At 40.8% G+C, this 17,418-nt stretch overlaps 1 protein-coding gene across 5 annotated transcripts in view; it reads left to right on the forward strand.

The window, feature by feature from the left end:
- Positions 1 to 17,418, forward strand: part of LOC102299565 (TOX high mobility group box family member 2) — an 81,065-nt gene that overhangs the window by 14,745 nt on the left and 48,902 nt on the right. For 3 of the 5 annotated variants that reach the window (XM_042228118.1, XM_042228120.1, XM_005946370.3), the window contains exon 2: positions 14,131 to 14,223. The exons of the other annotated variants lie outside the window; for them this stretch is intronic. In XM_042228118.1, coding sequence (XP_042084052.1) covers positions 14,131 to 14,223 — 93 coding nt within the window. The remainder of the gene's footprint in view (positions 1 to 14,130; positions 14,224 to 17,418) is intronic. 5 annotated transcript variants of the gene reach the window in all.

Raw genomic sequence — 17,418 nt, forward strand, 5'->3', positions numbered from 1 at the left:
AGGGCTAATTTTAGAATTAAGAACATGAGTGAGATGACTGCACAAGCATTTTGTTAAGAAAAGAGAAGCCACTGTGAACATTAAAGTTCCAACCGTCAATTGCATCACAGCTTCTGTTGAACCAAAGCCCTTCCAGCCCCCCACCACCACCACTTTCCTGGCATTGTTTGCCGTGAATGTTTTAGTCGCTGATTGGACGGCAGCTTTTTCCATTGTTACGCTGGCCCCCTGACAAAACCAATGACAATATCATAGATAAATAAAAGTGTTCAATACTATATGGGTAAGTATGATAAATTGACTTTTTTTTAAAGCTCAGCCAAGCTTGTTAGTCAACCTCAGGTACACATAACATTACAAGAACATAGGAAATAACTGAGAGATAGCATACCTAAAAACAGTCACGCAAAAGGGTAATAACATAATAAAAAATAATGAGAAATTATGTTGTAGCATTAATATTTATGTCTGTATGTGTCAATATTACACCTGAGTTCTAAAATATGACAAATGCATATGTCTTTCCGAAATTTCAAGCTTTAAAAAAACATTATGAATAGACTTTCATCATTTAAGCAGGTTTAGATGAATTTCCATCTTAAGCAAGAGTTAACCTTGATGACTGGAAATCATATCCATGGTTTACATGTTTGCCATTTCCCAGAATGGTAGATTGCAGTTAATTACTCTACAATTATATTGTGGCCGCCAGATAACTGTCAATGACAGCTGAAAAGCACATTTCCTGTTTGACTGTTTCAAAGAAATGCAGCATAACTTAACCAAGGAAGTATTGTGACTAGGCTGAAAATGTACCTGACCACAAGTGGGTTGCTTCAAGTCCTGAGTAGTAACTATAAGTGACTGGCACTTTCTGCCCTACATATTTGCATGAATGCCCCACATTATTTGTGGCCTTTGGTGTTCTTTGCTCTGCAAGGCAACGCTATTGTATAGAACATGTAGTTTCAGGAGACCGTGGTGCTAGACATGTTATAGAACAGCTATAGTACCGTATCCGGCATTTGGTCATGGGGGCAAAATGAATTCACAGACAGTTGAGAAAATTTGAGAGCTTTTCTTCTACCAGCAACAAGTGCCAGAAATTACACTTAATTTTTATTTGGTTCTCCTTTCAAGGGGACTAAGGAAGCACTCAGAACTAAATGAATAATGAATGAAGTTCAAGAGTAAAAGAAATCCCACTGCTCTGCCTTACAGCTGCTATCAGTCTGTCAGCGGTGAATCGTTAAGACATATATTTTGCCGTTGCTTATTTTTCTGGAGCTCGTTTCAGGATTTAGATCTGGGATATTTGGCTTTCTGGTTCTCTCCGTGGCTAAAGTCTCCCCCTGTTTGTTTGCAGTGGTGTTGTTCAATTAAACTGCAGGTTTTTTTTAAGAGATTTGGTTTTCAAGTGACTCCCCAGAGAGACAGCAAAGGAAATGGCTGAACACATCAGACACATTCGTCTTCTCTGCTTAGTTACTTTCTAGGGGGAAGATGGTGATACCTATTTCCTCTGCCTAATGTGTTTGCTTTACACCATATGCCAAGTGTCAACATCCAGCTTCTTGACAGTCATTTTTCATTTACAGCAACTAGCCAGGTTGAATAACCTAAGGCATTGTGCTGTTTTTGTGTTTCGCTTTTATCAGCCGCGTGTTTTTAAGGTAGCAAACTTCTAACATGGTTAAGGTTAAATGTGGTCTAGTCAGAGATTATTGCTTAATAGCCTTGGCTGGTTGTTGATTGAGAATAAAAAGCCAATTATCATAATAGGATATGGGACATAATGACAGAATTAAATGAGTGTGACAGACACACAATAGGCCTGCTCTGTCATCGCCTTAGCCCAGCACGCTTATTAGAATTAATCTGGCCTGATTAAAAATGCAAATGGCTCAAAGTCATTGATGGAGTTTACATGTTGTTTATAACATTTAAATGATTTAATTACATGGAAAATGAAATGGTGGGATGTGCGATTGATTTTTGTTCTTTCCTTTTTCTTTTTTTTTTGGTTGAATATTCTCTCATGCCAGGAAGAGAAGGTAATGATATTAGTGCTCTCTGTTTCTCTGTTTCTGTCTCCATCTCTGCCTTTCAGAAACTGCTGGTTTGGTTCATCGAACCAAGAAAAGCTGCTTTATTGTTATCACCGAAAACATTTTATCTTTGTCTTAGAAGCACCTACTGTGTTGTGTGGGCAGAGACCTTCAAAAATTTAAAGTGTTTCCTCCTACAATGCATCATTTTAAAAGACCACTATATGATTTATAGCCAAGAAGTGACATGCATTCTTTTGTTTCCTGATGCTATTTTTTTTAATAAACAGCAGTGTAGATTAGCCACCTGAGATCTCCAAAGACAGATTTTAATAGTCTAAAGGTGCAATGACATGCTGTACAGCCTGTGGCGACTTGTTAATGTACGTGGCATGCTTTGACATTTAAGTTTTGATTCCAGGAAGGTGTTTCCCCCAAATAATTATTTGTAACATAACATGTAAAGACAGGAAACATACTAATTTATCCCAAAACCTTAGGATAAACACCTCTGTTTCTGTACAGTAATATGGTATGTGTTGATTGTGCAGTTATTCAAATTAATAGATTGTTTATCTCATGAACAATTTTGAGTGTGATAGAAAATTGAATGAACATGATCGGGCAATATTGAAAATTTGACAATAAAACACAAAGAAAAGGCAAATCGATGCCTGAGCATCATAACCTTTCCCTGCAAGTTTTCTTGACTAGTCTGGATGAGTAACACTAATTAAAAAAACTGATTTATACAGCAAAATCCAAACGTTAGGCACAGCAGAAGGTCAACAGCTTGTCCCTTGAAGTGGATCATCAGCTGCTGTTTGGAAATACTTTAGATTTGTTGCAAGTGATGTCAACCGAGAGCAAATGACATGCAGAGTCCATAGGTCTTTGTGTGAACTGCAAAGCAACACATCTAACTCATTCAGCTACCTGAAGTTACACCACAAACTGTATAATGAATGCGTGCAAGGCCAAGAAAAACAATGCGGTGGTTGCTAAGGTGAATCATCAAACGTGAGCTGAGATGTTCATAAAAGCCTGTACAGCACGTCAGGGTATCGATCCATTTCAGAAATACCAAATGACCACTAACCATTTGCATGTGGCCAGAAATAAATTCTCAGAGAGCAACAAAGGCTTTGAGAAAATGGTCAACTGAATGGATGAAAGATATGTTATCCACTCATGCAGCTATTTTCTTAAAGTGGCTTTAGAAGTTTTGCTCACGTCCATCATGCAGGTACACATGAAGGTGAATAAACAGGTTAACTTAGGCCTGACAAACACCTTATTTGTCTTTAAAGATTTATTTCTTAATTTAGCACAAGTAAAGGTGAAGGCGGTTGCCTGTTGATTTCTTGTTACGTTTTGGTGCAATTTTTTGAGATGCATCGGATTTTGTTGCATAAGGATTTAAAAAGCAACGTAGTGTTTACATGACACAATAAAAACACTTTTGTCAGTAGAAATCAGTGAATAACAAATAACCGTGATCTCAATATTGATAAGCTTGCAGTCCGGCTGTCAGGGTGTACATGTTGGAGTGTAAGCAGCAAGCCTGACATCTACCTTCTTGCCAGTAAAGGTTTCAGAAGACAGTATTTTCAGACTGTGTGCAGTTTGCACACTACCAGTACAGGTTAATAGTTTAGCTTACTTGAAATATGCTTGGTGTTTTTGCACCTTTCACTTGTGGTTAAAAAAACAACAGAAAAACCCTGCTAGCATGGGTTGGACGTCTTGTAGGGGAAGGAAATTGACTTTTTCTTTGCTGGTTTGGTTTTTGTTTTCTTTTTCAGACAGGTTACCTGAAACCAGGGTTTTTGTTGTTAATGTTGCGTTTTTTGTGTGTTTTAAAATATATATATATATATGCACTTGTCAGCCACAACATTAAAACCACCAACAGATGAAGTGAATACATTCTTTTTCTTGTGAAACACTGCTCCCTGGCATTCATGTGGATACTACTTTTGATCCGTACCACCCACCTAAAGTCAGGTTTTAACAGCACTGTTTAATCCTGACTTTAGACTTGGTTTAATCCCAGCCAAGGTGTCAGATCTCTCTTCCAATGGATCAAACCTCCACAGAATGCACCAGAAAAAAGAGTTGCATCCAACCTCCAACCACCATGCCCATATGGGTTAGAGTTGCTCTGTGAGGGGGGATCCTCTGAAAGCAACTTTTTTTTCTGTTTGGATGCAAATCACCTAAACCACTAAAAAGGCACATGGTTTTAACGTTGTGGCTGATTTGTGTACACGCCTTTACTGAGGGTTTTATTAGGGTATTTATAGTCATATCAATTCACAGCTGTTATGGAAAAGTTTTACTTGATTCAGTGTGTTTTTCTTCCAATAATAAAATTTCTGTGAGTGGGAAAGAAGGTTTTTTTTTTAAAATGTTATTCATATGAGGGGGCCACATGTTCAGTTTTGATGTTGATGGGTAGAGTTGTTTCCACAGCTCTGTTTCCCCACCGACCTTGCCAAATGTCATCAGCAATGCCGTTTTTGAATGCCTAATGTAGATGTCAACATTAAGCTGTAAGCAGATGTGAAGTTGTGAATTGTAGCTCTTTTTTTTTTCGTTTAAAGACTTTCCATAAGAAGACATACAGACCTAAAACTTCGTGTTGACAGAACAGGATCAATTCCAACTGTGTGTCCGAACATCAGCTCAGCGTGTTGAAATGGAAAGTATGCTATCGATCTGTGTGCATTAGAGCTCTACTGTAACACGAGCAGTGAGTGGCAGAACAAAAGAGGCACTGTGTGTGTCACACAAGAGGAGACGTGAAGTACAAAGAAGGCCGCTAACTTCAGGCTGTCTGTTGGCATTTCATTGTTTACCATCTTGAGTCTGACCGGTATATAACGTATATTTGTGTTTCGTGGAGGAAATTTAGTCGCTCACGTGCATCTGGATCTGATTTCGAATGGTTTGAAATTTAATTGCCTTGGAGAGAGAAAAGTTATTCAGGTGGGTGGTATCAAAATGCTTCAAAAAGTATGACATGATATGGGCTGACTTAAGAAAATACAGAAGAAAGCCAAAAAAAGACTGCTGTGATAAAGGTCAGGCAGCGCAGTTTACGTCCTGAAAATCACATTAACAAACACCCCCTGCACGTTCACAGTTCGAAAAAGCTGCTCACCTAAATTCATTGCAACTTAAACGTTATTCACAGCATCAGTTATATTCTTTCGAAATGTTATCCCAAAGCGCATTTGTTGTTGGTGTCAAAGTCATCATTGCAGCCTGCTTGTCTAACAGCATACTGAAACCACGTGCCCATATGGATAAGAGCTACAGAAAACACAGATAGCCTATATTAATTGAATGGGCCTTTCATTTCAGAATGCCCATCGTGATACACTGTAAATTTTCCAGCTTAGTCTCGCTGTAACTGATGCTCCTGTGATCTGAGCTGTCACAAAGTTTACGTTTGACTTTTTGGTGATCTCCTTTAACATAATGCAGACACAAAACAGCTTCATTCACCTGGTTTCAATTAGTTAAAAATCTACAGTATTTAAAAAACAAACACCCAGTTTCTCATAGTCACTTGCCTCCAAAAACAATGGATCAACCCTGAAAGGTTGTTTGATGTAGCACTTTTCTCCTGGTGAGAGTAACACTGACCGTTGACCAACCACTGCTTATTCGAATGAGACCATATGAACCAAATAACTGATGGGTCGACTCTTGAGACTGCAATTTCCAACAGTTTAGACACTTTGTACACTGTAAATGTCTACAAATCACTGGATATTGTGTATTTTGGGACATGGCTGTAATCTCCATGAGCTGGTCTCACTCATAACTGGATTGTCTCATAAGGCTGGGAGCCATACATCCTGTGTTGATATTTCTCCTCTTGCAACTCTCCTAGGACCAGAACACAATTATTCCTTTGTGCCACGCAGTACAGTATATCACATGCTGCACATTTCTGCTAGAGGAAACACACAGTGTTGTGTTGTTGCATATGGCAATATGATAAATAGGCCCATGCTTTAGACTATGAGGATAGAAGGTCCTCATAGTCTGAGCACAATTGATTGGATTATATTGTAAACAAAGTGGGCTATACATTGTGTGATATAAATATTTTAATCCTAATCCTGAGACCGAAGGATTTAGGTTCTCTAGTACTTCCACGTCTGAGATGACGATCTTTAGCTGGAAAAGGGGAGTGCTCAATCCGGGTCAGGGAGGGAGGAGTTGCTTCTGCAAGTGGGGGAGTTTAAGTGTCTTGAGTGAGAGGAGTGGACAAATGGATTGGTGGTCTGTTGTGGTAAATAGAGAGCTGAGTGTGAAGGCAAAGTTATTTATTTACTAGTCAATCTACAGGCGTAACATCGCCTATGTCCACGAGCTCTGGGTACAGACTAAAAAATGAGATTTCGTTAAAAATGAGGTTCCTCCAAAGGATAGCTGGGCACTCCCTTAGAGGCATTCGGGTGGGTCTCAACGCAGAAACACTACACCTTCACACTAAAAGTAGCCAGCTGAGGTAGTTCATTTTTCTGGCTAGGGTGCCTGCTTGATGCCTCCTAGGTGAGGGGTTTTAAAGGCTTTCCTACTGGGAGTAGGCCTAGGGCAGACCCTGGACACACTGGAGAGATTATATCTCTCGGCTGATTTGGCCTCGGTGTCCCCCCAGATGATGGAGGAGGACGAGGTAGGTCTGAACATCTTTGCCTAAACTGCTGCCTCCATGACCCAAACTCAGATAAACGATAGAAAAATGAATGTATGGCAAACAAATTGAGGATAAAGACCAATATTCCTGGTTTAACTGAACAGTCTAGCACAGCACAGAGGCGATTTTTCAAAATGAATAAACTATAGGGTGTGAAAGACAAAAAAGGCAGCAGTGCATTGGATGCGAAGACAAAGATCTGTGACCACATCTGAGAAGACAGAGAAACAGTCAGTGTCAGGGCCTTTGCAGTAACTGCACTGTTCAACTGTACCTACACACGATGACAGGAAACGTGGCGGTGACAAGGAAAACCCTGAGATGCCACATGGAGGGGTAAAAATAGGCCACTTGGCACGAGAGACGGTAAAAGAGGGGGAGGAGAAGAATCAGAAAGAGAGGAAAATTGGTGCACATTCTTCTTGTAGGGACTTTCTTCTGCAAGCCCGAGATAAGAAACTTAACTGTTGGCAAGTTGTTAGATCAATCTCATTTTTCGCTTGTTCCTTTTCAGAGAGAGAGAGGCAGAAAGAAAGAAAAGATTTTGTTTCCTCTAGTTAAACAACAAAGGAACATTGAGCAGTGCTCTGTTCTGACTTTACAGTCTACACCTCCTACACCTTCACTGTTCGAAAAGCTGCCCACTTAGACACATTACAGCCTCAAATATGTCATACATCTCACTTCTTAACAGTGTCAGTAATAGTCCTGCTAAATATTGACACAGGGAAAACCCACATTTCATGTTGGGTTCAACACTGCTTTTCGCACTCAGGTCGATGACAGGGTTAGTCTGCAGTGATTCAATTGACACAAACATAGTTGCACACTGTTGTAGAGCTTGACACTGGAAGAAAATAGCGTTGCTTTGTGAATTTAAAGATCCTTTAAGGGTAAAGTGACTATAAAGTGTACGATTTTACAAGAGTTTTTAATAAGGTCACCCAACAGCCACTTTCATTGTCTTGAATCGGCCCATTCAGAACTCTGCTCTATTATACGGTGCCGGCGACTTACAGATACACACAAGGTTGTCCTTTGGCTTCGGAGCAACGAACTCCTCAGGTTATGCTGGTACTGAGATCAGGCCACGCTTGTAAACGAGCCCTTGGCATAACATTTACATAGTCACTTTCAATGCAGAGGGTTGAAATTGCAAAAGGGGATAATTCAGCTAAAACCCTGTCCTCCTAAACCTAAACTGCCCAAACCTAGCTGAGTAGTTTTTAGTGTTAGAAATAGATGCAAAGTGGGAAAATAAAGCAAATCACTGAGTAAAAATAAAGTGAGCCTTTTGGGTGACTCTAACATCCTAGTGCAGATTTTTATCACTCTTTAAAAGAGGACCCTTATCTCCCAGTGTCTAATATTTCCACTCCAAGGACACCTTGTGTTTATCTGTTCAGCATCTGACAGAGCAGCAGTATTTGACGGCATGGGATAAGAACCAATGATTTTATAAAATCAACTTAGCAAGCACAGCAGTCCTTTAAAATGTGTTACATTAAACAGTAGATTGGAGATGACATTTGCTTCAGATAAACAACAGCTAAACTACTCGTAGGGGTAAATTTCCATAGGTATACGGGCAGACTGAGGGACAGACACGAAAACTGGAAAAAATGTGTTCAAATTGAGTCATCTGCGCACAGTTCATCTGCAACCTTTGACCAGCAGACGTTGCCAAGTGCAGGTGTGTCTACATTTCTACGAGTGGTCGCAGTGTGTACATGTGTCAGCTGAGCCTGTTCTCATTAGGCCGCTGTCGCTGATCGAAGTCGTAGGACCCGGTCATTCAGAGTCCGCTCTTGGCCTAGAGGAATGAAAAAGGATATCTCCTCGTGGCTGCTCCTCCTCTGCATATCTGCTCATTCATCTGGACTGTTCATTAAAGGGTAATTACCTGTAATTAGTGAATTATGTCGCTTTAATGAAGATGTTGAAAGCTGCTGGTGCCAGAAGGGTTGGCCTTAATTCTGAGTGATGTTCAAGATTAGCAGCAGACAGGAATTCAATAGCAGCACAGAGATTAATGAAATGCTAGCATGTTCTTGCCTGTGCCATAGGTGGCTTGTATTATGTTTATATTTCACATTAATTTTCAATTCCAGTGGCATCCACACCTGGCTCTAGAGGGCAAGTACATGTTGCAGACTAATAGGAACAACGATGATGAAGCTGTGTATCTAAGTACGTCTGTGTGTGGTGTCTATGAGAGCAACTGTAATGCTTTGCTCTAATGTGTGCTGTGCTGAGTGTATGTGTGTGTCTGTGTGTGTGTGTGTGTGTGTGTGTGTTCCCTGGCGGCGTGGTGAGTGTTTAATCTGGCCCGGTGGCGTGCCGTTGGCCCGGCTAATCACAGTGTGTCTGTAGGAGTGCGCTGAGCCAGGGGAGCACGCCGTCGCTAACAGCGCCTGACAGACTCATTAGAGAGACCTGGCACTGAGCTTGCAAGGCGCACGCACTCACACACACACACACACACACACACACACACACACACACACACACACACACACACACACACATTGAAACACTTTGAAACACACACAGTGGGAAAGGCACTCAGGCTCAACTGCACACACATCAGGCTAAATTCACACACTTACACACTTCTTTTTCTTTCTTTCTTTTTTTTTGATGTTCTTACGCTCTCATTCATATAATTATCCATAGACAAGTGTGTGCTGTCTTTCTTTCACACACACACACACACACACACACACACACACACACACACACACACGTTCTCAGTGCTCCACGTGTGAGACAAGGCAGGCAGTGACCCCTCGCAGTTGCAGCCCAAACACAAGCAAGAGCTGAGAGGGCATCTGGGAAAAGAGGAGGGAGGGGGAAATGGAGGGTGGGAAAAAAGCGAGAGGAGGCGGAGTAGCCGAGTGAAGAGCAGATAAGGGAAGGGTTGGATGCAGCAGCGTTTTCTGTCATTTATGAGGTTTAGAAAGGCAAGTAACATTTTCAGAGGCTAATTATCTGCAATCAGATTACGTGCATCAAGTGAAAAGAATTTAGCGCTGTGTGAATATAGGCCACATTTATAGCTACTGTAGATCTCAGAAGGGTTAGATGTCTCGCCTCTCTTCTCTTCAGAGTGGGAAAGTTAAAGTAAAAAACATTAATTTTAAGACAGTGGGCAGAATGACATTTGGGGAAGTTTGACAAACTGCTTTGAAAAAAAATTACTCAAGACTTCCTTCCCTTGCGCGCACAGCGAGGTTAATTGTAGCTCAGCTGCAGCAGAGCCAAGTGGAAACATTAGGTTGAATAACAGGTGAATGCAAAACAGGTCAATACGTGGTCGAGTGTGGGCCTGCCAGCTGTTCCCTCCCTCCGCTCTGCCACCGCACATAGCGACACACATGCATTAACATGTTCATGGTTTGCGCATAAGAAACGATAGGGAGAAAAGACAAAAATGTAAACAAGCAAAAAAAAAAAGTAATCGATGTTTCTGTATTTATCTTTCAAATGAAATCAAGTGAAGCAATTGGAGTAAAGTAAATAATACAAATGCAGAGTCGCTGCATTAAAAATAAAACTGGGATTTTTCTTATTAACAAATAACAAAAGCAGACTAAACCCAACATGAATTCATTCTTCCAAGTCTTTGCTCAAAGTCAAATACAACTATGTCATCTCTGAGACTTGAAGTCCAAGCTACTGTGCGTGTGTGCCGTCATTTTCCACTGGTGGACCATTAGATAAATGCCGCTTTATTCCAGTGTTCGCTCTCTTCCTCTCCACTAAGTTCAGAAACCAAAAGTTGCTCCACATCGAATAAAACCGCGCAGTACGACCCCGACTTCCCCTTCAGTAAAAACAGGGATATAAAGCATAATGTAAACACATTAATGAACTGTGAAAAATGTGCTTACATTTGGAGAAATGCTAAATCATACTTTTGACACCTGATAACTCTCTGAGAGGAATGTCCTTCACGAAAGCAGACCCTAGTGTGTAACAAAAAAACTCCTGCCTTCTGTCTCTCTCTCTCCTGCTTGTATGTGTCAGTTCCTCTCACTTTCTCAGTAGCTGTTATCCTTCGCTTTCATACACTGACATCCTTGTCTGGATTTTTAATCTGGCCTAGTAACAGACACGAGTTTTGCTGACAGTCTTGTTTCACCTAAAAGCCAAATAAAACTGTCTTTAATTTTCTCTACCACTCTACCGTATAACAGAGCAAATCTTCTCTCTCTCTCTCACACGCGCATGCTCACACACACACACACACACTCGCAACACACACACACACACAGAGTCTTCCTCAAGCACAAGGCTATGACATTGAGGGAATGTGATGTGATGTATTGTAGTGAATAATGTATTCTGCAAGGATTGTACAGAGCGCGTGGAGCAGATGGCAGCAGGTTGATCTCGATGTGTGTGTGAGTGTGTTTAATGATGGCAGCGTGTACATGTGTGATGTGTGTGTGTGTATGTGCGCACGTGTGTGTGTGTATGCTCAAACAGAATGGGGGAGGAGGAAAAGGGCGGTAGGGAGGGAGAGTGGGGGTTGTTGCATATGTGTGTCTATGTGAGCCTCCTTTGTGAGATAAAACATGCAAATGGTGGATTATTTTAATGCAGTTTTTTTCTAGAGCCCTGAGCCTTAATCCCTAAAGCAGTTGAAATGAAAATTGTATATGTTTTCTTTCAAACTCTCTCGCTCCCTCCTTTTTTTTGGTGTTTTTTTTTTTTTATACATTTTTTTAATTCCCTGATAGGAATTTACAACTACCAGCTGTCTAGGAACAGGATCCTTTGCGCATTAATTTCTCTGACGTAGTTACAGCCAGAGACTTACAGCTGGAGAGCATGGAATTGACTAAAGCTAGTCAGGCCTGACCTGATCTGTTACATAGTGGAAATAACATGGGTGTGATTTTTCTCCGATCGTGCGGTGATAAAAATGTTGAATGCAATAATAGAGCATAACACGGTTTGTCACTCCACGTGAACAGATATAAAGCATGTGCTTTTATAAACACTTGCTAACACTTACATATACGTACGCCATTGCAACTGGTGTTTTAGATGGTGTCTGTTAGCCTGCTTTTCTGATATGTTGCTGCTAACAGCTAACATGCTTTTTTTTAGCATCACCCACACCACAGATGCAAAAACAGAGAAAAAGCCACGAACCTGGTTGTTGCAATTTCTCTGAAAATGTTTTTATCAATTAATCATTGCTATCCGGGGGAAGAGTTTTGCTGAAATATCAAAGCTGAATCAGAGCATACGAGACAGCAAGCAGAAAACAGCTTGACATTCTTGGCTCTTTAATTGCGGGGACAGTGAGCATAATTGAGTAAATGTATTTAAGTATTTGAGTGAGCTGATTCTGGCTCTCTGGGATGGTTGATATTGTACTTAGGAAGAATGTTGCCCAAGGCAATTCATTAGTGGTAAATAATTGAGAGGCTCGGATAGTGCTAAGGTGAAATGCCTGTTATTATTTCATGGAGTTTGTGTTCTTAGGGCTCTTCAGTTTAAGACTATTAAAAATGCACAAGCCTTCCCACAAATTACTCACTCGAAAGATTCACAATGGGTGCTAATGACTAACCATCCATCTTCCATTGTTTTCAAGCTCTGCGGAGCTGTGTCGCCGCATCATTATCAATTCTATTTCTGCTTTTGCTAAAGTTCTTTCATTTCTTAGACGCTGTTTTGTTACTCTTGTGCTTTTCACTCATTTAGTTTCAGGTAATTAAGGCACATCAACTGCAGCAGGATGCATGCAGAGACATTTTGTCTCTATCCCTAAATGGTAGCATCCTTTAACCAATCAATAGATGGATGAAATTGAGCCATATGAACAGGCTATACACAGTTTAGGCAACTGCAGATTTGGAAAATAAACAAAATTGGCACAATTTCAGTGTTTCAGTGCATGTGCACCTATCTTTAGATGTGGTCGTGTGAATTTCACCTGTGCTCGTAGGAACTTGGTGTTCAGCTAAGTTTTTCTTTGCTGAATGTTGAATGTTCCTTTGAAGCCGGCTGTTTTTTGGGTTGTTTTTTTTTTTTTTTTACCCCTCTGTGTTATTTGTGTCTGTGCATACTTGAGAACCCATGGACTCTTATCTGGTAAAAATTGTCACCTTTGCGTGTTGGTTTTCTGGTGATGCAACTTAAAGGCCACTGAGGTTTTATTTAACATATTATACACCCACACATCACCACGTGACAACCAAGAAATGGTTGAGAATCTGAAGGCCTAATCAGTTATTCACAGAAGTCTGAGCTCTTTGCAGTAAGAGAATGATATGTATAGCCTTTGGTTTGTGGTCTGGACACGAAATACAATTGTCCCTTAATAAATCGGCTGTTTTATCTATTTGTATTTTATAGTGTTTAGCAAGTTGGTAAAACCTGTGGTGAATGTTTCTTTTAGCTATATGAGCAGCGTAACTTTTTATGGGTTATGAATGAAGAAATAAATGCTCTTGACACGCTGGTAGATACGTTGACAGCCAGGCGAGGATGAATCCTCATAATACCAGATATATGTGAGTCCCAACGCTGCTAAATTTCTCCACTTTTTTTTTTAAATTTCACATTATTTTGCATGTCAAAGTGGACCTGTTGCTTCACTTGCTGCCTCCATTCTGCTGTTGGCATCCCTTCACCTATAGTATAGTACAGTACAAGTATGATCAAATGTAGGAATTTTAACAGCGACTTTTTGCCATATATTTTTATGCCTCTGATTTCTGATGCATAACGAGTCTTGCATCTTCCCAGTTCTTGATTGCATTAGCTGAGGCCATATTTCTAATGTAAATTACATTAGCTCACGTTCACAGTTGTTCATAACCCAGTTACAGCTGTGAGCTGTGTGCACTGTATGTGAAGAGAGTGTAAACTGCGCTCTTGCCACATTCCTTTGGTGCACCAAAACTTGTCTCGCTGCCAGCTTTCACTCCTCACTGTCTTGCCGGGGTTTTTGTGTACATGCTTGTCAGCGTGTGAAAGAGAGCAGGGAGGTTGGCATGGGGAGGAGGCGTGTTCGAGGTGGAGGGTATGTCAGCTCATTAACCTCCATTCTTCCCGTAGCACAGCGCTGCATGTCACTGTGTAATTCTCATGTCGTTACTCCTCCCCCTCCACGCGTGCGCGGCGTACTAGAGGAAGAGCAGGGCAACCGGAGAAAGGGAGAAGGAGAGAAAGGTTCACGACAGAGGGCGGGAGGGCTTGACATGTTCCCTTTACAAATGCCCTGCTTGTACCTTGCAATCTAAAGCCCTGTCGTCTCCTTTCCTTCTCTGCTTTTGTCTTCTCTTTCTCTTCTTTTTTTCCTGTTCGCTGTCTCTCTCTTTCTCTCGCTCTCTCTAACCACAGGCCCGGTACAGTGTGGGTGAGCGAGGGGTTAGGCTCCACACTGCCCCCTCTCCGGCCATCAATCCATCTAGGAAAAGACTACCCACTGCTGTGGTGAGATAGCCAAGCCCCCTTATTTTTTCCCTAGCCGGTTGATTTGGAAAAGTGTACCTCAAGGTTCTATCCTGGGCCCTGGTCAGTTCTGGAGGCTTTATGCTGAGATGAAATTGCTCTCCGTATTTATGTCGAGCTCCCTATGAGAACCTTCACATATATATTTTATACACAAATGTGTGAACACATATGTATCATTTATAGTGTCTCTATTCAAAGGCAACCATTTTACTGGAATCTATAAATCATGTCAGGAGTTTCTTAATTACGGTATGTGTGAAAACATGAGGAAGGTGCGAAATACGCCTCGGTAGTTGTTATGATCAAGTCACATGGTGATGTGTTATGTTATGATCAGGTCGCATCCAGAGAGACACATTAACTCTAAATAAAGTGCCTTTGACATGTTTAGAGTTTAACTTTACTTTTTATTTAAAGATCTCATGAGGCTCTTTATAACAAAAGCTGTCTTTTTGACAGAATATACCAAAGTTCTTTCTAACAGACCTTGTTTTTTTAATGCATAGCTTCATTTCATATGAAATGTTATCTGTTTACTTAACTCTGAGCTAATAAGTTGTTAGATATTGTTGCTGATAATCAATATTACTTCCCTATCTAGTCAAGTCAACGTGCTGTGTGTTAACCTGTCTATGTTGCGTTGCTTGTGCTATTCTAAAAGGTTGCTTGAAAGCGAACACAACACCACCTTATTGTCAGGTGTTCTCTTTGTATATTTGTTTTTTGTGCTAAATGTTTAAATCTGTGGCAACCACCATGAAAATAGATTGGTGCCTTTCCTACGCTCGTAATGATTTATTTTAGTCACTGACTGAACAGTCAAACTTTAGACTTTTTTTTTTCTCCCTTTGCTCTTTATACTTCATTCTGTGCAGAGGCAAGAGAACAGTAGATCGCAATGAGATAACCAATTATATGCTAGAGGAAACCAGACTTTTTTTTTCCTGCAGCAGTTATCTGATGTTGTGGTGAGCAGAAGCAAAGGGCTGGGGTAATGTGACATTCACTCTGCCCTTTATCTTCTCTCATCACTGTTTACCCCAGTCAGTTAAAAGTGGCTTGTGCTCTGCATCCTCTCCTGCTGCCAGAGAAACCTCACTGACAAAGACTCACCTAGTGACATGCACATACTGTACGGACACGCATACTGTGCACACACATGCACAAACGTGCAAATACACATTCACACCACCACAGACAGCGAATGTCAGGTAGTCTGGTGGGATAACTACTTTCCTCTCGTTGTTAAGTATAGCAGTACAGTACTACAGCACCTGCTAGCTGCTAGTTGCATGTGATGCTGTTGTGCTTGATGCTAGGAAGGTGTTTCCCAGGACTGGTTAGCCGACAGGCCGTTGAAGGCTACCACAGTAAGCTGAGGGAGGCCGTGTGGGTGGCACCTTGGTCTGACATTTGAATTCTTCTGTTATACCTCTGCACATGCGCTTGCACGTGGCTCATTTCATGGCTGTGACCTCTTTTGCACTCTGATACATATACTGAACAGACAGACAGATACTAATCAAGGTTCATACAAGGGGTGGAAATCATTGAAAAGGATAAATGTTTAACGTATTGCTTTAAGGTTATTTTTCTCAAAACTGGTTGGAACTGCAGTTGAACTGCTTGCATAAGAAATCTATGAATACTGACCGCGTACTTTTCTAGATAGACAAATCATATAAATAACGTGTGAGAGCCTAAATAATTTTGTCTTTCAGCTAAAATGAAGTCTGCTGGAGTTGGAACTGCCACTCCGAGTCTGAGTATGTTGTTACAGGTTGATCTGCCGGTCTTTTTCATGTTTACCCTCTGATGGAGCATTTAGTGGGACATGACAACGTGCTTGAAGTCGAAAAACAACTACTACACATCATGGTTGAAATAATGACCACATCTTTTAGTAGCTCCTGTAAAGTCTGCAAAAAAATGTTTCTTTTGTTTGTTTGTTTTTTTACAGGAGAGACCGCTAGCTTCTTCAGCAACTGAAAAGGATAGCAAGCATTAGTTAGCCAGGTAGTTGACTTGCTAACTGCTTGACTTGTTGTACACTCGTCGTCCCCCATAATACAGTTGTGGTTTACATACACTCATGATCAGGATGAACGTCCTGGTAATTTTTGGCTTTTAATGAGTTCTTGATTATTTCTAACTATTCCTTTGATTGTACAGTACAGAACAATTGTGGACAGTATACATCTTTATTGACTATAAATTAGATTTTTTTTCTCAACCACAGAGGGTTAATGTATACATATAGCCCCCATACTATACGGCTAATTTTCCCAAGGCCCCAACCTCAACCCTGTTGAAGATTTGTAGACTGGGTCTGTGACAGGAAACCAACGAATTTAAATGAACTCTGCCAAGAAGAGCGGTCAAATTTCCAGTCGGAATTATGACAGAAGCTTGTTGATGTATACCAAAAGCATACGGTCGAGGTACAACTTGCTAAGGGACATTTGACCAAATATTAGTAGGGGTGTATATATGTATGTGAGCCTGCATGTATACTTGTAGAATTAAGAGAAAATCTAAAATGAGTTTGAACTTGTGCATGTCATTAAAGATGTGTACTGTACAATAATACCATTCTAGAAAAAGAAGAGTTCAAAGACATCATTCAAAGCCCAAAATTGCCATGACACTCATGCTCACAATGAGTGTATGCAAACCACAACGGTGCACAAACAAACCATACGTTGACCATGACGTTGACACAGTACAAACATGCTTCCTCGAACAAGGTGGTCCTTTGAGCGTATTCTTGCGGGTTTGTTTATAAAGAAAATCAGTTGGCTTTTGAGCTACAAACTTGCACCAAAGGACATAGTAAACAATAATACTCATGTAGACTGGGAAGTGAATTGATGCTGAGTAGGTACTAAGACTCAGAAAGTGCCTGGACAGTTGATTAAAAGAAGGATGGATCCATGCTTTCATGATCACACCAAATTCTGTGCCAACCACCGCTGGAGGCAACAAACCAGGCAATATTTGTCTACTCTTCTATTGTCAAATGGTCCGTGCAAATTGTAGCTACAGTTTCCTATTCTTAGGTGACCGTGTGGTCTTCTGCTGCTGTAGGCCATCTGCTTCAAAGTTGAGTAGGTTTCTGAAATAATCAGACCATGCCATGTTCAAAGTCACTTAAATCACCTTTCATCCCAATTC

This window comes from Haplochromis burtoni, unplaced genomic scaffold, assembly GCF_018398535.1.
Source record: "Haplochromis burtoni strain Fernald_Lab_line unplaced genomic scaffold, NCSU_Asbu1 Contig_306, whole genome shotgun sequence".
Taxonomy (NCBI): Eukaryota; Metazoa; Chordata; class Actinopteri; order Cichliformes; family Cichlidae; genus Haplochromis; species Haplochromis burtoni.